We start from the raw sequence: 20,794 nt of genomic DNA, 5'->3' as shown, positions 1-20,794 counted from the left end.
CACAGTTACTAGATAGCAGAGCCAGATATAGCCTGGAAACCATGTGCTCATGGGGGAAGGAGAGCGGAGGGGCACAGGCTCTGTGACCCTGGGCCAGTTACTTAACTTCTCTGAATCTCAGTCTTCTCATTTGAAAAATGGGAATAGCAATAGTTCCTGTCTTGTCAGGTTACTCTGAAAATTAAATTAGATTATGCTATACAATGTATTTAGCACAGTAGAGACATGGAGATATGCTCAGTAAATGTGAGCAATGGTTGGGATTATTAGCCCAATGATATTCAGACGCTGTCTCTGTGTGGACCACGCCCCCGATGAAGCCTCGGTACCTCTAGGCTCCCACCTGTTTCTGTTGGTGTCATTCATGACCTGCCAAAGCGAACTCAGGGTCCCAGAGTGGAGGAGCAGCGGTAGGGCGGGGCCATTGGATTCCTTCCTGGGGCTGCCTGCCTGCTGACAGGTCAGGGGCCTATCTCTGGCCCATGGTGGCTGCTGCCTGTTTCCTCACATGGATCTCAGCAGCACTAGGGGCCTTGCTGGGGCTTTGCCATGAGTCTTTGATCTCTAGAGGACAAGGCTGAGCATGGAGGCCCCCACTCAGTGATGCCACTCAGTCTCCTCCACATCATACTATTAGCCCTGGCTTTGGACACTACTTCTTGAGAGCCTGCCTCCTGCAGATGAATCCCTGGACATGGTCCAGGCCAGCAGCTTGACATTTGGACACCCCCTTCAGGAGCCCTGCAATGGGAAGGAAGGGAGGAAGGTTCTAGACACACTTCCTGGGACCTAGTAGGGGAGTAGGCATCTCTGTGCCTAAGATGAGCTCTGAGAAAGCTTTGGGGCCTGTGGGGCTGTTTCCTCAGCATTTTAAAATTTTATTATGACTGTGTTTGTTTAAATATATATGTGTATATATTTATAACTCTATGTACCTCCCCCTACCCACCCCGTCCCCTCCCGGCCCCTAGTTTTTCCCTTTGGCTTTCTGTCTGGAGGCTGTGTAGGGAAGCACGGTCTGCGTGCTCTTGTCTGACACTGTTTGGGTGCTGCTGTTCCTCATGATCCTTCGTGTCTGCTCAGGGGCCAAGGTGGGGCCTGAACATCGGCCAGTCAGTGGAGAGCGCCTTGGCTTGTTGGGGGCCAGGGAGGTCTTGAGGGGGCCCACATGGGCCTCTGTATGGGGAGGCTCTGGGGACAGGCCCGCCTCCTCCTCTGCCGCTGCCTCCTCACCGTCCCCCTCTTCATCATCACAGCACAAAGCATGGTAGAGCACTTTGTCGCTGAAGCGCACTCTCTCCCGTGTGCCTGGGGTCCGCTGGGGCAGCTGCCCCTTGAGAGGGCCGGTGCTGAAGGCCTCCTCACTGGAGGAGTCTGGGGTCTCCACCCGTGGCCCATTAGGAATGGGCATGCCACCGTTCATGAGTCGGTAGTCAGAACCAGCCCCTGGTCGTGTTGACTCGGCGGCGTCCATGGAATCTGAAGGGGTAGAGACATCCAGGAAGGAGCAGAACTCCCAGCTGTCTGAGAGGATGTCAGCTGTCGTGAAGTCCAGGTGGCCCAGGTCAAAGGGGCCACCTACACCGGCCTTGTCGCTGCTGGAGGTACTGCTCACAGTGGCCGTGGTCCAGTCATCTGGCTCCAGTTCAAAATCGAAGTCTGAGGTTAACTTATCTATCTGGCTCACCACCTGTCCAGGGAAGGGCAGAAGGATTAGAGTGGCCAGGCCAGACCTGGCATCACTTAGGTGTGAGCATGTACCCTCCCGCCACCCCGTGACATCCCCCCTGCTAATGTCCCTACAGGATGGAGACTGGACTTGAGGTCACAGGCTTATTTGCTCTGTGGAGGCCCAAACTGGACCAGGGTGAACAGAGCTTGTTTTCCATTCCTCAGTCTCTTGGGTGGAGGAGGGACTGTCTTCCAGCCTGTACATCATCCATTCACATAGCCCTCTCCCCATAGCCAGCTGCTGTTCTGGAGCAGGGGAGGGGGTGTTTATAGGCTCTGGTGCTCAGAGCTTGATCTTCCTATGACTGAGAGGGGCTATTTAAAGAGGGTGGTTACCAGATAAAAGGATTAGTGTAGTAAAGGTTAAAGGGGGCCAAGTATATAGTAATGGAAGGTGATTTGACTTTGGGTGGAGGCACACAATGCAATATACAGATCATGTATCATAGAAATGTACAGCTGAAACCTATGACCCTATTGACCAGCATCACCCCAATAAATTTAATCAGAAAATGAAATCTATACTAATAAAAGGGTAATATGCTAATTAGACCGGGAGACCTTCTGGGAGACCTTCCAGACGTCTTTCCAGACAAAGCCATGGTGGCGGGGCTGAGGCAGAGGTTGTTAAGGGCAATCAGGCTGGCAGGGGAGGGCAGTTGGGGGCAAGCAGGCCAGCAGGGTGAGGCAGCTGGGGACGAGCAGGCCGGCAGGAGGGACAGTTGGGGGTGATCAGGTCGGCAGGGGTGGGGGCAGTTGGGTGTGATCAGGCTGGCAGGCAGAGTGTTTAGGGGCGATCAGGCAGGCAGGCAGGAGAGCATTTAGGAGCCAGCGGTCCCAGATTGCGAGAGGGATGTTCAACTGCCGGTTTAGGCCCAGTCCTACAGGACATTCCCCAAGGGGTCCCAGACTGGAGAGGGTGCAGGCCGGGCTGAGGAACATCCCCTCCCATGCACAAATTTCATGCACTAGGCCACTAGAGGGCTGAGAGACTCCAGCAAATCTACTTAGTAGAGACATGAGAAAATGATATGAGGTGACCATGAGGAAGCATCCTGGGTCAGCCTGTGCAGCTGGTCAGTGACTGTCCCTCAAGGGTCTCCATCACTCCACCTCTGCCCCCAGAGCATTCTCCCTCCTTCCTCTCCCTGGCCTCTGATGACTGGAGATCAATCCTGGCTTGTTGGGGAATGAATAAAACAAGCATTATTTGGTAAGCAATAAAAAACCCATCCATCCTGGGCCCAGAGGTGCCTGTTAAATGCACTTGGGATGGGAGGGGGGACAGTTCAGCTGCAAGGTCACTGCAACCTGCCCACCCCACGAAGACTAAAGCTCGGACTCCATGCAGGCAGCCCAGCCTCAGGACATCCCCTGACCTTGGCCACTGTCAGCACATGAGTCAGGGAGGATGATAGGGAAAGGAGAATCAAGAGGAGGAGAGAGTCTTCAGGCCAAAAACAAAAATAGCAAAATATCAAAAGCAAAGTGGAGGAACCAAGAGACCCAGAGACAAAGGCATATGCAGTGAGTCACCAAGCCCAGGGCCCCTCCCGGTGTTCTTACCTGGAGTCAGATCAGCCAGTTAATTGATTACCTAATCAACAAAACTTTACTGAGGACCACAGCTATTCAGGGATGTGCTAGGTATTTGGTGAGGAGTGGGGGTGAGGAGTGCCCCACAGCGAAGAAGAAAGCAAAGACAAAACTGAGGCGTCAAGAGGAGTCTGGGTCACTGGGATGTCTGATTGGTTAAGGGGTCAGGAGACCCCATGCAGGTGACCTGGTCAGTCAATTTCCCACTTAGGTCTCAGTTTCTCAATCTGTAAGTGGGGAGTTGGGTGAACTGGTTTATCTCCAAGGTTCCTTTCATCGCTGTGATTCTAGGAAAGGGTTCTGTGGGGCACTGGCGATAAAAGTGACATTATCTCCCATCTCTGAGCACCATCCATGAGATCATCATCTTCTGAGATCATAGATAATGGGCCTGAGGGACCAGTCACTGGGGAAGCTGAGATTACTGCCGTTGCCACACCCCTGCAAGACTGCACACTGCTCCAAGTGCTACTGTGATTTCTGCGCTTGAGTAGGCAATGGGCGAAGGGCTCTACCCTCCAATCTGGCCACCTCTTCTTATGTCTCTGACTCCAATGACTCCCCCTAACACAGAGAAGGTCACATCCCCCAGAAGTCCTTGCTCAACCCAATCCACATCTGAGAGCTGGTGGGAACCCTGGCCTCAAACTGGAATGTGTAACAGCCCACTCTCCGGAGTTTCTGATTTTGCAGGTTCTGGGTAAGGTTTGAGAAAGTGTAGATCTAACAGGCTTCCTTGTGCTGCTGCTGTTGGTCTGAGGACAAACTTTGAGAACCATTGACCTAGGGACCTGGTATTTAAGCTGATGAAAGAATAGCACCTCAGGGCATTGCTGGCTTCAGAAGTGGCCTTGTACCTCTGGGCAGCCACATCCTCCAATTAGACTCCCCAGAGCAAGCTAGATGCTGATAGTCTGCTGCTGCATAAGAGAAGGCAACACTAGCAGGAATCTGGAGTTAAATTTCTTGGCTGTCATGGCACAGATTTGGCTGAGGCTAGGCCAGGCCCAGAAGCTGGGCTCCTAACATCCTGTGAGGAAGATCCAGGGAGCACAGGGCAGGATTCCTGAAGCCTTCAGGCCTGAACATACTCCCCCCATCCAAAAGGCCCTTCTCAGGTGGCCTTCACATTCAGGCTCTTCCTCTCCTCCCTTAGAACACCCTCTCTGGTTCCACCCTGGGGGTGTGGAGGGTAGTAAATGAGGGAGGCCTGGATTCAAGTCTCAAGTGTGGCTTTCCCGTTTCCAGTCTCATTTTCCTCCCCTGTAAAGTGGGATGATGCTCTTCTCCTCACCCAGTTGGTGGGGGTTTAATAGATATGAATGTGCATTAAACCGCAGAGTCAGCACATCCAAGCATCTAAGAACCTAGGCTCTGGAGCCACACCTAGGGTCCAACCCTGGCATCACAACTTACTAGCTGTATGACCTTAGCCAGGTGGCTCAATGTCTCTGTGTGTATCTTCAGCCAAGGAGAATCCTAGTAGTACCTACTTGTTAGGTTGTTGTGACTATTTAATGACTTGATGCACAGAAAGCATGTAAAACAATACCCACCATGGACCATTGAGAGCCAACACGTAACCAGGCACCAGGCGCAAGAGCTGATGGGAGCCAGTTCTTCACCAAAAAAATGATACTCTGATGGGGACATTTCCAGTACCCGTGGCAGAATAATGGGACATGTTGGGCCTTTCAAACCCCAACACCTGGGTGGCACCTATGTTCCATGAAGTAGGGCTATTTCCAGATGGAAACAGAAGAGGTTCTAAAAGCCAAATGGTTGAGGCTCACAGGCAAATCTGGCTCAGTTTGTTAGGTGGGATAGGTCAAACACACTTGATAAATGACATAAGTAAGAATCAGAAAGGGAAGTGAGATGCCCAGGGTACTCAGACTGTATGCAGAGCCTGGTCAAGCCTGTCCTTGGTGCCTCTCATTTCATGAAGTCAATGGGAGGGCAGGTGTGCAGCATGCCCCATGCTACCTGCCTCTCTGTTTGGATGTCTTGAAATCTGTAATTTCTGCCTGCGATTTAATAATCATTTTGCCTGCATGTAACTTGAGATCGTCTTAGAGTACAGGCAAAATAATTATATACACAGGATAAAAGAGGGGGAGAGGGGGAATGGAGAGAGAAATGAAACCATAAAAATCACAGAATCCTACAACCTCAAAGCCAGAAGGGATTGGAGACACTGTTGAGTCCATCCTTCTTACTGTGTTTACTGATAGGGAAACTGAGACTATAATGAGCTGAGCTGAGACCAGAAGTCAGGAGTCCTGACTCCTGGGTCTGATCTTTTAAGAACATGAATTACCTGCTCAAGAGGGAACACTTGAGAGAAGGGCAGGGTTGAGGGCTGAGACACAATCCCCCGGGGGGCCCAGGTCCTGACTCACCTCTGTCCTGGTCACAGCTTTGGCTCCCCTCATCTGAACAACTGCATCCACACTCATCTAGTGCATCCAGGGAACTTTCCAAAAAACCAACAGGACCTCTACTTCCAGCACTCCTATGCTCCCCAAACTCCTGGACCTCCAAACACCACCCCACACCAAATGTGGCTAAGTGCCCTTTGCTCTCTACCCTACCAGGCCTGCCTCCTTACCACACCTACACACTTACACCCTGAGCTCACTTCTGCCTCTGGGCCTCACCCGAATGCCTCATACCGTTCTTGCTCACTCTATCTCACTTCCATATGGAAGTCCTCCTTGATCCCCAGTTGAGGACAGGTTTCCTATGAAAGGCTCTCAAAGCACCTCATACCTTTCCTTAAAATATTATCTAGTATTTATCACTGCTGCAATGTTTTGAGCGTATAGGTTATAATGTGGTTGATATCTTCTCCCCACAAGGAGTGGACCTGGAAATGCATCCCTACCATGCACCCCCAGTTTGGCAGAGATTGGTACACTCTTTACAAAACAGCCATTGAATGAATAGACGAGTTGAGACATCTTAATAAAAATTGCTGGGGTGTCCTTTTCTGAGAAAATGCTTCATGGTCCTGGACACCACAATACTGCCTGCCCCAGCCCTAGCTGCCTCTCCAAGAAAAGCATGGATGTGTTCCATAAAACCCTAGAGCCGCGATGGCGAACCTTTTGAGCTCGGCGTGTCAGCATTTTGAAAAACCCTAACTTAACTCTGGTGCCGTGTCACATATAGAAATTTTTTGATATTTGCAACCATAGTAAAACAAAGACTTATATTTTTGATATTTATTTTATATATTTAAATAGCATTTAACAAAGAAAAATCAACCAAAAAAATGAGTTGGCGTGTCACCTCTGACACGCGTGTCATAGGTTTGCCATCACTGCCTAGAGTCAGGACCGAGGACTGGGAGTCCCACAACCTCTATCTCCTGTCCTCCCCCTCACCTCTGGCCCCTCACTTTTTTTGACAAGTTGCTACCTCCTTCCCTCCTGCCTAGCTCCCTGGGCAGCTGGTTATATAACTAGGGATTCTGCATTATTTATGACCACTGATTACTTTTTAATTCTGTGATTACGTTATTTGTCTTCCTGGGGGCTGTGGCGTTGGGGAGGGGGAGAGAGGTGACTGTGATTCATGACTCTCATCCTGCAATTTGGCCTAATTGGCCCCAGAGCTTCGTGAATCTGTCTGGAGGAGGAGAATGTAAAGGGAAAAGGGTGGCGAGAAAAAAAAAAGAAGAAAAAATTCGCACAATTCTTGCTGAGCTGTGGGTGATGGAGCTGACCCACTTTGGCACAGCTCTGTGGTCCCCAGCCTCTCCTGCTCCAGCTGCTTCCTGGCTGGGCCACATTTATCTCCTGCTGTATGACCCATGGCTCTCCTGGCGACCTCATATACAGCACCTTGCATGGGACAGCACAACTGCATGGGCCTGATCCCCAAGAAAATCAGGTGTGGGGGGGTCTTCACTGCCACTCCAGGGTGCAAAAGGGTTTTGCCCACCCCTCCATCCTCTGGAGGTGTTCAGGCCAAGGTGGGCAACTGTGCCCTTAAGTTATATCCTACCCAATAGCCAGTGATGATGTGAGGGATACTAGTGATCAACACAGGAACATTTTGAGCCCCATGCTGAGTGACATCTTGGGGACAGGGTAACCAAGGAGGAGGCCAAGTACCTACTCAAGGTAAGCTCAACATTTGGGGGGCCAAGAACAAGGTCCTACACCCCTGCCCTTGTGGGCTCCCAATTAGTAGGGAACAGGAAGAACAGCGGGGAGGCAGATTGCCACCCAGAAACAAATGAGATTCCTGGGGAACGTGTGGGATTCTCACAGGACAAAATCCAAATTCTGTACTGTGGCCTGCATGCCCTGTGTGCCCTGGCATCCTGCTCTCCACCTCCTAGTTCCCTCCACTCCAACTGCATCAGCTTCCTTGCTGATCCTGACCATGCCAAGCACACTTCCCCCTCAGGACCTGCTGCTCCCCCTGCTTGGAGGCTCATTTCCAGATATCCATTTGACTTGTATGTATTCTCACTTCCTTTGGGTCTTTGTTCAAACGCCATCTCATTGGAGACCTGCTTCCCAACCCCATCACCAACCCCTTGCCTCCACCAGAAGAGGGTAGGACTGCCTGCTGCAGGGCCCTGGGCCTGACCTCCCTGATCATGGCTAAGATGCCAATGTGACTCCAAAAGAACAAGGGCTCACACAGAGCTGAGGAGCAGGCTAGTACTAGAACAGTTCATCAGTAATATCTAACAGATACGGAGCTAGTTTTGTGCCCATTGCTGTGTGAAGTACATTGTATATAATATCACATTTAATCCTCACAACCATCATAGAACTGGTGAGGGTGAGGAGGCATACTATTCTGTATCCTCATTTTAGAGATGCAAAACAAAAGCACAGAGAGGTAAAGTAACTTTCCTAAGCTCACACAGCTAGGAAGGTGGTGGAGAACATATGTGAACTAGAGACATCTGGCTGCAAAGCCCAAGCTCAGCCCGTAGGCTGTGCTGCTTCTCCAAATTTTGATCCACAGAATTCTGAGGAGCTTAGAGAGCCTGCTGGGACTGGCCTGGCACCTGGAGTACTAGGGACCTAGGAGAAATGAAGGCTAGTTAATGAGTGGCTGTCACATCCTCTGCAGCACAATTTTTGCTTTCAACACACTTTTACATTTCTTACCTCACTTAGTCCATAAAACTATTTTCCCCACCCATGGGACAGAACTTGCCCCCTATCCCTCGGGGAGAGCCAGGAGTTTGGGAGAACAGGAGAGGTATGGGAAAGGGAATGCCAAATCCTTCAGGGGTATGAGTAGGTGTTGGTACCCCAATACATCCTTGTAAGATCACTCTGAGGTGTGAATTATCATCATTTCCATTTTAGAGATGAGCAGACTGAGGCTCGGGGGCCTGGGGAGCAGTGCTGTAGTGTTTCTCATCTTTCTATGATGCTCAAGAAGTGAGGAGGCTCTGCTATGATCCATGGTATGTGGGGAAGGGAGCAGCAGATGGAGAAGGAGGATAGCAGAGGGGCTATAGCTAAGCCCTTCCTCCCTCATCCAGCACCCTGCGCTGCCCTCTGGCAGTCTTGGATGTAAGTCTTGGCTTCACATCTAAGTGCTTCACCCTCCAGAGACCAGAACTCAGTTGGTGAACTCTGTGCTGGTGCTGCCTAAAGAGTGGAGTGTGATAAGAGAACTCTCTCAACCTTGGGCCTACCCATGCCCCCACTGAAAAATGCCACCCAAAGTGACTGAGAAGGAGAGCCAGGCAGATCCATTGGAGGATCAAGAGCCAAGCTTACAGGTTCCTGGTGGTGGGGGTGGGCTGGGTGGGTGCAAACCTTTATCTCAAACCAGGACCTGGCACCCCTAAGCGGTAACCCCATTCCTGACAAACCCCATCTCCTAGGAATAGCATCTCCTCTTCTGCCTGGGTCTCTGTAGGCCTCACCTGCCTTTCCCAACACTCCTCTCTGTCCATCACCCCATCTCTAGACCCTGCCTAGGAGATGGGGAAGCTCTGAGACCTGCCCCCCCCTTCCCAGCTGGGTGCCATTGGCAGTGGGCAGGTGGTGGCATACGGGGTAGATTCTGGTTGCCATAGCAACCTGCCAGAGTCTTGGGTGGAGGCACATGGCCTATTGCGGGTATGGGGGGAGGGGACTCATCTTTCTCTGTCCTGGCTCAGGCCTCTGGGGGTTGCACAGCCCATGAACCTGAAGCTCTGCTGTTCAGGACATGGGAATAGGTGAGTGTGTGTGCTGAGAAGAGAGGGAGAGGCTATCTCAAAGATCTGCAAGTAAATCCTAATGCTTCTGATCTTCCTGCCTCACTCCCTAAAGGGCACCCCCTCAGAGTATCACAGAATGAGCATAAGGTCTCACGTCTAGAAGGTCCCTAAGAAAATGGAATGAGGCTGCTCGTTAGCCCACCTCCTGAAGCTCCAGAGCAGGAATCAGGACCTGAGTTCTACTGAGTACCTCTGGTAGGCTCTGTGACCTTCATCAAGCCCCTATCCCTCTCTGGGCCTCAACTTCTTCAACAGTAAATGAATAGGGCTGGGCTGGATGACCTGTGTGATGCCTTCAGGCTCTGGATGGCTCTGCTGGGAGTGGGAGTAGGGGTGGGGGTGGGGACGGGAAGAACAGATGCCTGCAAGATACTCAGCTGGTCATTTGGGAATAGGCTCTGTACTATATCAAAACTCACCCCCAGGCTTAGAGTCCACCCTGGTTCTTTCTGGGTAGGCCTGCTGAGGCATAGGTCCCATGCCCCTGCTCAAGACAGACTCTGGACAGTTCCCATGACTCTGATGGAACCACAGAACATATGAAATAGATGGGGGGTGGGGAGGCATGAGGTAGGGATGGTAGTCCTTCGGAACAATGAGGTTGAGGGAGGAGGAGTTACTCATAGGCAATGACCACTAAATTGCATTCCTCAGAGATGTTCAGCTCACACCCTGGCCAGCCCAGTTCACACCACACCTCTCTCTACCTGTAGCAACAGCCATTCCTGCCTCCTGGGGAAGGACTTCCTGGCAGGCTCCATGAGGCTGACTGGGCAGAGAGGCTGCCTGCCCAACCTTAGCTCCTGGCCCGAATCTCCACTCTGAAGATTCAAACACCCCCTGCTCCTTGGCTCTTGGGCCAGGCTAGAAGACCACTTTGCCAGTCTGGAGTTGGTATCCACCATCACCTCCTCTTCTCAATCTTTCTAGAGCCCCCATCTCCCTGCACATCTGGCTGGGAGAGCCTGAACCCGTAACTCCAATTCAATCACTCTCCCTGCCATCTCTGCAGGGGCCCTGGTTACAAGGAGTTGAAATTTGCCTAAAGCCCACCTGGCTGGCATAATGGTACTCAGGGGGAAAATTCAGGCCAGTGGCTCAGAACCCTGGTCATGCATTTTGGGCTCGAACACAGCCCAGGGGGCAGGGCTGAGGACATGTGTACTTCATTACTGAGCAATGTGGGAAGAGGTAATGAGGGACACACATCGCTCTCTGGGTGACTTTTCAATCTTGGCCAAAAATGTTCAGAGCTACGGGATGGGGATACATCCCTGTAGGGAGATTCCTGCCCCTGCCGATGCACACAGGAACTCTCATACCCACCAGCAGCCCCCTAGTCTCATTCCCACCTCAGGGCAGGGAGGAACTAATTTTTTCGGGATCAAGGGTTCTGGTTCTGTAATATCTGGGGAATGCTCCAAGCAGTGGGGACTGCCTCATTGAGCCATCTACACTCTCCCAGGGCCCCTTGTGACCAGCAGATGGTGGGGGTCAAAGGTCAGCTTAGGCTCCAGAAGAGGTTACTGTGGAACTCAGTCCTTATTGGCCATCTTGGCAGCCGAGTCGTAACCACAGAGCCATGGGCCCATTAGATGCTGTCCCAATGCTCTCTGCAACCCTGAAACCCGCCCTGCCCTGGGCTATTGTAAGATTTTTAGCAGAGCAGACTTGAGGAAAGGAGAACAAGATGGAGGTACCCAGCAGAGTGGCACACATGCACACAGCTTTGCGTGCACACACACACACACACACACACACACACACAGAAACATACATGCCAGAGTATGTTTTTGTGCCAGGCCAGGAAAACTGGTTTAGGGTCCGTCTGGCCCCTCACTCACCTCCCTGAGCTCCTTGGCCACCTCTTTGAGCTCCCGTAGAATGCCCTCCAGCTGCCCGATGACCATCTTCATGCGCTGTCGAATCCGCTCACGTTCGCCACCACTGCTGGGGTCGTCACTGGGCTGCCCGAGGTCCGGGGTGCCCCGAATGTTCATCCTTTACCACGTGGCTGCAGGCCTGCCCATACTCCCCCCAGCCAGGCACACACTGCGTCTGCCTCCACAGAGCCCCTCTCAGCCAGGCAGGGCTCCACATCTTAACGGCCCCCCAGCCCACGCTGGCCCTGGGTGGCCCTCACCCAGCCCCTGACTCCTGCCACCCCGCCTCCTTTGCCTCTGGATGGGGAATGGGACACCCAGAAGGAGACAGAATCTGACACAAGGGGTCAAGATGAGGACATAGAAGGGCAGGGGAGGGGTCTTGGATCTCAGGAGCCCTTCAGGACTTGAAGTGCCTATACGTGTGCTGGGCTGATGTCTGGCTGAGCCTGGACACAGAAGCAGGGAGATGACTCTGCAGGGACTAAGGGTAAGAGATGCCCTTGGGATTGGGGAAGGCAGCACAATCCCCTCACGACTCTTGGGCAGTTGCAAAGGCAGAGGTCTCTGGTTGCAAGTGACACCTGCAGAAGGACTGTGGCTGGGGTCTTCCAGATGTGGAGGGGGCTCCAGATGTGGACAGCTCTGGGAAGGGAGCTGGACAGAGGAGAGCAGACCCCTGCAGAGAGAAGCCTGGCATCAGCCCTCCCAGGCTGCAGCACCAGCCGGCAATGCTACTGCCTCCATCCTCTCCACAGCCGGGCACCCTTCCTCGCTGGGGACTTAATGTTTTTCTTTGTGGGGAGGGGTGGTGGAGGCAGATGGTCTACAGCACAGCCCCTCTTTGGGAAGAAAAAGAGGGAGCCCCTGCTTTAGAGGCAGAAGTCCTCAGCCTGCGATGGGGCACCGAGCACCAGGTCCCCCCAAACACCCCTCCCCAGCCAGGCCTTGCCCTGGAGGTTCACCCGAGGGTCTCTCCAGTCTTCTGTCCTCCCTCGTAGTGCCCCCAGGGTGCCCCCGTTCCCAGCAGACCCTCCCTTTCCCAGCCCAGCCTTCCCTTAGAACCCCCGGACTCACCGAGGGTGGGGGCACCGGCCTGCCTTCCGAGTAGCGTGGGGGCCTAGCCCCAAGATGAGGTTGGGGGGCCCCCCAGGCTCCCTAGGGCGGGCTTCTCTCTCTGGACCCTTCGGCCCCTGGCCTCAGGGAGGTCCTCAGAGCCGCCCCGGGAGACATCTGGGCGGTGGGATGGGCGGGGCCTCTGCGCTCCCCGACCGGGGGCAGGAAAAATGTCCCCCAACCCCCGCCAGGCGCCGGGTGGGGCCTGGGCGAGAAGGGTCTGGTGGGTCTGCGGCTCTCAGGCCACAGGTGACCCGGGCGTAGGGCGTCCCGGTGCGTGAGCCAAAGTAGCTGGGATCGGAGGGCGCCGGGATCCCCTCAGCCCGCGCCCGGCATCCCCCGGGCTCGGCACGGTCCAGGCTTCGCTCGGTCCAGTCCAGACGGAATGAGCGGGCACCGCTGGGTGCCCCGGACGCACTCAGCCCGGACCCAGGATGTCCGCGCTTCCGCACCCGCGGCGTCCCGAGCGGCCGCGAGGGTCCGAGCAGCCCAGCCCCGCTCTCGGCCGGCGGCCGGAGAGAGCGCTGCCGCCGCTCAGCCACGGTCGGAAAGGCGGGGGGAGGCGGCGTCGGCCGCGGGACTGGTCCCCGCCGGGCCCGGCCAGGAGCGCGCAGGCTGGGGACCCGGCACGGCTGGTTCGGCAGCCCGGCGCGGGCGGGAGCGGCGCGAGGCGGAGGAGAGGAGGCGACACGAACGGGAGGAGAAGGCGCGGCGAGGGGCGGGCGGCGAGGGCGCGCGGCGGCCCGGCGGGCAGGGAGCCCCGGGTTCGCAGCCCGTGCCCAGGGGCCACCGCCTCCCGCCGGCTCCCACCCCGCTCGCCGCCTCGCCAGCCCCCGGCGCCCGGCCGCTGCCGGCGGGGAGCACAGGCGCCGCCCGGGGCTGGGCCTCCCTCCGCGGCCTCGCCCTGACCCGCCCCGCCGGGCTCCGCGGGCCTGGGCCCGCTCCTCGAGGGCCGCCCCGCGCCTCCCGCGCCCGCCGCCTCCCGCCCCCCGCCGGCTGGCCGCCCCGGCGGGCGCTGCTCCTACCAAGACCCCGGGCTCCGCGGCTCCGCGCGCTCGGCGCCGGCAGGGAAGGGCCGCCCCGCGCGGGGAGGGAGCTTTTAAAGCGACACACACGCCTCCCAGTGCTGAGCGCGAGCGCGGAGCGGGGTTCTCGCCACCCCGGTGATGGGGAGATGGCCTGCGCTGATGGGGAGATGGGGCTGGAGGCAACTAGCCCGGCTGGACTCCGCTGACCTCGGGGCACTGAGGGACAGCAGGCTAAGGCTACGGACTTAGCTTTCCCACCTTTCCAGACACCCCCATTGCCCCTTCCCCAACCGCCATGCACCCCTCGCTTCTCCTTTGGCTAAGTTTCCCTCATCCAGACCCTTTCCTTCTAGCACACCTCAAACTACCCCAGACATGACCTTAAATCAGATTAATTCAGGAAACAAAATATGGGCAACTTTTACTGAGCACCTACGGTGAGCCAAGCTCTGGGCTGGAGGGCTGGGAATCGGAGGCTCCGCAGATGACAGGTATGCGTTAGACACAGGTCACTTTGTTCCGTTATTCAACTACTTACTCAACATTTATTCAGCACCTCTGTGGACCAGACCCCATATACTAGACTCTGGGGCACAGGAAGGAAAAAGCAACATTTTAGGAAGCTCACAGCTCTGGGGGGAACACTCGGGAGTAAACTCAAGGGTGGTAAACACAGGACAAAATCAAGTTCTAGAAGCATGTGGTGAGTGGCAGGGAGGGCAGGGAGAGCGGGGAGGGCGGAGAGCAGCCCAGGCCTGGGCTGGCAGCCTCTCCGGGGAGGCAACCCTGAGCTGCAGGAGCTAGCCAGGTGACTGTCAGTGTGAGGAGGCGAGCTGGGTTGAACACTCCAGGCAGTGAAGGGGAGGACCAGCAGGGCTCAGGTGCAGAAGTGAGGGGAGTGTCAACCGTGGCCTTTTAGAAATACCGTTTTGACAGCTCTAGAGGAAGAACGATCCTGGAAAGACTCGGGGCCCATGGTTAGAGCTTGGATTTTATTCTGGACAGAGGAACCCAGATTTTTCAGGGGTGTTGTGTTGGTGGATCTGAGGCTAGACCGAAGGGAGGAGACCATTTAGGAGGCTGTTACTGGAATGGAGCTGAGAGAGGAAGGACTAGGATGGCAGCAGGGATAGAGGGGAGGGGATGCTTTGAGAAATAATTTAGAAGAACATGGCAGGACTTGGTTGAACTTTAAGAGGAAGGGAAAGTCCAGGAGGACCCTGACTTATAGCGTGGGTGCCTGGGTAGATGGTTGCACCACCAATTGTTAGAGAACAGAGGGGAAGAACAGGTCTTGGGTGAGGAAGAGGAGTCCAATTTGGAACAGGTGGAGATATCCTGAAGACATGAGTACATGGGTCTTGGTGGGATCAGCGCCCGCCGGGGCGGTCAGCTGGCGGGGGGGCAGGAGGCGGCCCTCGAGGAGCGGGCCCAGGCCTACGGAGCCCGGCGGGGCGGGTCAGGGCGAGGCCGCGGAGGGAGGCCCAGCCCCGGGCGGCGCCTGTGCTTTTGTTTTTCCTCTCCTCACTTGTTCTCTTCTTCTACTAATAGCTTAATTAATTCCAATCACCAACTCAGGCCTATCTACTCTCTATTCTCCTTTTACAATAATAGATGAATATATAAATAGATAGATTTAAAAAAGGGGGAAATATTTTTTTTTTCTGGAAAGTCAGACAGACCTGCTGGCCTTTATTAACCAAGAGCCAAGCCACGCCCAGAAGGAAATATTTTTTATATATAAATTTTCTTTTATATATATACTAGAGGCCCATTGCACAAAGATTCGTGCAATAGGCCATCCTTCCCCTGGCTGCCAGCACCGGTTTTCCTCTGGCACCCAGGACCCAGGCCTTTGGTCCGGCTGCAGCGGAGAATCCAAGCCTCTTCAGTCTTCAGTCATCTTCAGTCTTCAGTCTTCAGTCTTTGCTCAGGCCGGAGCCTTCAGTCTTCACTCCACACCTGCATATGCAAATTGACCCAACAAAGATGGCAGGTTAATTTGCATACTCATCCTGATTGGCTGGTGGGCATAATGGAGTGATGGCCAATTTGCATGTTTCTCTTTTATTAGTGTAGATTTTTAATTTGTATCTATTTCTTTTCCATTTTTTGTAGTTTGTTTTTTACTTTTCTTCTTATACACAAATTCTCTTTCTACCTCCTCTATACTGAATGTGGCCATTTCCCCATTCATCCAATCCTTGACCTTACCTTCTGGAAATAAGCTCTGCGTCCTCAGATTCAGCTGGTTGTTTGTTGTTTGGGTGTTTGTTGTTTGCATATTTTGGATTAGCTGTTGGTTTTTTGGAGTTTTCTCCATATATATATATATATATATATATATATATATATATATATATATTTCCCCCTTCTTTTTTCTTCTCTTTCTTTTCTCTCTTACATTTTTTCCTTTTCTCAATATCATTTTTGCACTCTTTTCTCTCCCCTAATTCTCTTTTCTCTGGTGGTCTTCTTTAATTGGGCTTATTGGTATTGTGAATACATTTGTGTTTGGTGTCCTGTCGTTGTGTCTGGTCGTGTTGTATTTTGACCCTTTAAGTCAATGCAGGAGAGAGAGAGCTACATAACTAGACACCCTGAGAGGAGTGATCATGGGGAGACAAAGAAACATCCCCCATATGAAAGAAAAGGAGGAATCACCAGAAAAGGAAGTAAACGAAATGGAGGCAAGCAATATGTCAGAGAAAGAAGTGAGAGAAATGGTCATAAGGATGCTGAAAAGGATGAGACAAATTCAACAATATGTGTAAGAACCAAGAAGAAATGAAAAATGACATTGCTGCAATAAAGGACACAATAGAAAGCATCAACAGCAGACTAAAAGAAGCGTAGGACCACATCAGTGAGCTAGAAGAAAAGGTAGGAAAAAATACCCAAGCAAAGCAGCAACTGGAAAAAAATAACTTAAAAAACAGGAGGAGAGCCTAAGGGAACTTTGGGACAACACGAAAGGAAACAACATCCGCATAATAAGGGTACTAGAAGGAGAGGAAAGTGAGCAAGGAATAGAAAACCTGTTTGAAGAAATAATGACAGAAAACTGCCCTGATATTGGGAAGAAGAAAAAACTCACACAAGTCCAAGAAGCTCACAGAGTCCCAAACGAGATGAACCACAAAAGACTGACACCAATACACATCATAATTAAATTGGCAAACACCAATGACAAAGTAATAATCTTAAAGGCTGCCAGAGAGAGACAGAAAGTTACCTACAAGGGATCTCCCATCAGACTATCGACTGATTTCTCAACAGAAACACATCAGTTCAGGAAAGAAATGGAATGAAATATACAAAATCATTCAAAGGAAGGGTCTGAATCCAAGAATACTGTACCCAGCAAGGCTATCAATCAAAGTTGAGGGTGAAATCAGGAGCTTCACAGACAAAAAAGGACTAAGGGGGTTTATTACCATCAAACCAGCAATGCAAGAAATGCTAAAGGGATTGCTGTAAAAAGAAGAAATAGGAAGGGAAGAAGGAGCACAGGCATAAATAATAAAAATGACGACAAACAGGTACCTATCAATAATAACTTTAAATGCAAATGGATTAAATGCCCTAATCAAAAGACATAGGGTAGCTGAGTGGATAAGAAAACATGACCCATATATCTGCTGTCTATAGGAGACCCACCTCAGAACAAAGGACTCACATAGACTGATGGTGAAGGGATGGAAAAAGGTTTTTCAGGCGAATGGAAATGAAAAAAAAAGCTGGGGTAGCAATACTTATATCTGACAAATTAGACCTCAAAGTGAAGCCATAACAAGAGATAAGGAAGGCCACTTCATAATATTAAAGGGAGCAATTAAACAAGAAGATATAACTCTGGTAAACATATATGCACCCAGTACAGGAGCACCCAAATACATAAAAAAAAACTTCTGGAGGACATCAAGGGAGAGCTTGACAGCAATACAGTCATAGTAGGGGACATTAATACCCCACTAGCACCACTGGATAAATCCTCTAAACAAAAAATCAGCAAAGAAACATCAATCCTAAATGATTCACTAGATCAGATGGAATTAATTAACATCTTCAGAACATTTCACCCCAAAGTCACAGAATATACATTCTTCTCAAGTGCACATGGATTATTTTCAAAGATAGACCACATATTGGGACACAGGCAAAGTCTCTTCAAATTCAAGAAGATATAAATCATATCAAGCATCTTCTCAGATCACAATGGCATAAAAGTAGAAATCAACTACAATAAAAACAATGAAAAAAAATCAAGCACCTGGAGGTTGAATAGCATGCTATTAAACAATGATTGGGTTACCAAAAAGATCAAAGAAGAAATAAAAAGCATCATGGCAACAAACTACAATGAAAACACAACAATCCAAAATCTATGGGACACAGTGAAAGCAGTCTTTAGAGGGAATGTTCATAGCTCTACAGGCCTACCTAAAAAAAAACCACAAAAAAACAAAAACAAAAACAAAACCAAGAAAAAATGGTAATAAATTATCTAACCCTACAACTCAAAGAGTTAGAAAGAGAGCAACAAGAAAAGCCCAGTGTAAGCAGAAGGAAGGACATAATAAAGATCAGAGTAGAAATAAATGACAGAGACCCAAAAAACAACAACAAAAAAACAAACAACTACCCCCCCCCCAAAAAAAAAACCACACAAAAAACAAAACCAATACAAAAGATCAACAAAACCAAGAGCTGGTTCTTTGAAAGGATAAATAAGATTGATGAACCTCTAGCCAGGCTCACCAAGAAGCAAAGAGAGAAGACCCAAATAAACAAAAGCAGAAATGAAAGAAGTGAAGTAGCAACTTATCCTACAGAAATACAAAGGATTATGAAAAAATACTATGAACAACTATTTCCAATAAAATGGACAACCTAGACGAAATGGACATATTCTTAGAAAAATACAAACTTCCAAAACTCAATCAGGAAGAATAAAAAAACCTGAATAGGCTGATAACTACCGAAGAAATTGAAGCAGTGATCAAAAATCTTCCAGCAAACAAAAGCCCTGGTCCGGACAGCTTTATAGGGGAGTTCTACCAAGCATTCAAAGAAGAACTAAAACCTATCCTCCTCAGACTATTCCAAAAATATCAAGAGGAAGGAACACTTTCAAGCTCTTTCTATGAAGCCAGCATTACCCTAATTCCAAAACCAGATAAAGGCACCACAAAAAAGAGAACTACAGGCCAATATCCTCTATGAACATAGATGCTAAAATCCTCAACAAAATTCTAGCAAATCAAATTCAGCATTACATTAGAAAGATCATACACCATGGCCAAGTGGGATTTATTCCAGGGATGAAAGGATGGTACAATATCCTCAAATCAATAAATGTGATACATCACATAAATAGATTGAGAGACAAAAATCACATAATCACATCAATCGATACAGAAAAAACATTTGACAAAATTCAACATCCTTTCTTGATAAAAACTCTCAGCAAAGAGGGAATAGAGGGATCATACCTCAACACAATAAAAGCCTTATATGGCAAACCTACAGCCAACATGCTCAATGGGCAAAAACAACTCATTTCCCCTGAGAATGGGAACAAGACAGGGATGCCTACTGTCACCTCTCCTGTTTGATATAGTACTAGAAGTGCTAGCCATAGTGATCAGACAAGAAGAAGAAATAAAAGGCATCCAGATTGGAAAAGAAGAAGTAAAACTGTCCTTATTTGCAGATGACATGATACTATACATAGAAAACCCCAAAGACTCCATCAAAAAAAAACTACTAGACCTAATAAATGAATTCAGCAATGTAGCAGGATACAAAATTCACATCCAGAAATCTATGGCCTTTTTATACACCAATAATGAACTCACAGTTTCTTCAGCCCAGGAACATGACTTGCTTTATAGCCAGATGGAAATAGTTTACACTTTAACCAAATGTCTATGAAGCATTTTCCCGTGCCTCATCTCATTTAATCTTCACAGAAGTCCTGGAGTAGGTAGATAGGAGATTCAGTGGAATTGCATTTTCTTTTCATCAGCCAGGAAATGGAGATTTAGAAAGTTTAGAAACTTGACCCGACTGAAAAGAAGTAAGAAATGGTGGACTTTGAAAATGACTTCAGGTTTTTTCACTATGCAGAATATAGTCAAACACTGCTGCATTTAAATATTTTACCCTTTGTTCTCCCTGCATGATCTACAATAATAATCTGCTTTGTGTTGATATTTACTGCTGTGTTGCTGACCTGAAAGAGAAGTTGGGGTGCTTTAGTAGGCTGGAAAAAGTTTAGCTACATCAGAAAGCAGGTCTAATTAAGTAAGTTTATTCTATATCTACAAAAGTCTAAGTTGACTTGCACATGTGCAATACATATAAAGCTCTTGCTGGCGCCAATGGCACACGTGTGTTTCAATCTGTCATTGTCAATCGTAAAATTGGTTGACTCTTCTATTATAGAGAAAGGGCGAATAGCGATATTAAAATAGTTTTTCTAATTTATTTCCTTTCAAAGTGCATGAATGCGTGCACTGAGCCACTAGTCCTAATATATCTGATTTGAAACACAAATCAGAGAGAATGTATGCACCCCTATGTACATAGCAGCTCTATTTACAATAGCTAAGATCTGGAAATATCCCAAGTACCCATCAGTAGATGAGTGTAAAAAAATCTGTGGGACATTTATACCATGGAATACTAAGCAGTGGTAAAAAAGAAGGATCTCTTACCCTTTGAGACAGCATGGAGGGACCTGGACAGTATTATGCTAAGTGAAATAATCCAGTCAGAGAAAGACAAGTATCACATGATCTCACTCATATGTCCAATCTAAACTGATGAACAAAATAGATTCAGAGACATAGAAGGATAGAACAGACTGGGGAATCTCAGAGGGAAAGCGGGGGAGGGTGGGTGGGTGGGTGGGAAGTAATCAACCAAAGAACTTGTATGCATTTATGCCTAACCCATGGACACAGACAATAGGGTGGTGAAGGCCGGCGGTCGGTGGGGTGGGGTGGGTTAGAAGTGGTCAGTGGGGCAAAAATGGGGACATATGTAATGCTTTCAACAATAAAGATTTAAAAAAATCACAAGAAAAACACAACAACCCTACAAATGGTACCTGCTCTCAGCTCTTGTTAAAGGTTTTGTGTCTGTAAACCTTATTTCCTTGTGAGGCTGTGAGCTCCCAGGAT

The 20,794-nt window shown here is 50.2% G+C and overlaps 1 protein-coding gene across 1 annotated transcript; it reads right to left on the bottom strand.

Annotated features, from left to right (window-relative positions):
* Window positions 1-846: 846 nt before the first annotated feature.
* Window positions 847-13,655, bottom strand: INSYN1 (inhibitory synaptic factor 1). Its single transcript, XM_059657521.1, has 3 exons — window positions 12,538-13,655; window positions 11,422-12,139; window positions 847-1,690 (listed from the first exon to the last, which is right to left on the bottom strand). Exons 2-3 carry the CDS (start codon window positions 11,575-11,577, stop codon window positions 968-970), a joined length of 879 nt encoding a protein of 292 aa, XP_059513504.1. The 5' UTR covers window positions 11,578-12,139; window positions 12,538-13,655; the 3' UTR covers window positions 847-967.
* Window positions 13,656-20,794: the final 7,139 nt, after the last annotated feature.

This window comes from Myotis daubentonii, chromosome 1 (genome assembly GCF_963259705.1).
Source record: "Myotis daubentonii chromosome 1, mMyoDau2.1, whole genome shotgun sequence".
NCBI lineage: Eukaryota > Metazoa > Chordata > Mammalia > Chiroptera > Vespertilionidae > Myotis > Myotis daubentonii.
This window is presented reverse-complemented; position numbering and strand designations above follow the sequence as displayed.

Coding starts and splice junctions, on each gene's coding strand:
- INSYN1 (XM_059657521.1), bottom strand. CDS start 11,577: ATGAACATTCGGGGCACCCCGGACCTCGGGCAGCCCAGTGACGACCCC. Junction 1,691..11,421: donor TGGCCAAGGAGCTCAGGGAG/GTGAGTGAGGGG, acceptor TTCCCTGGACAG/GTGGTGAGCCAGATAGATAA.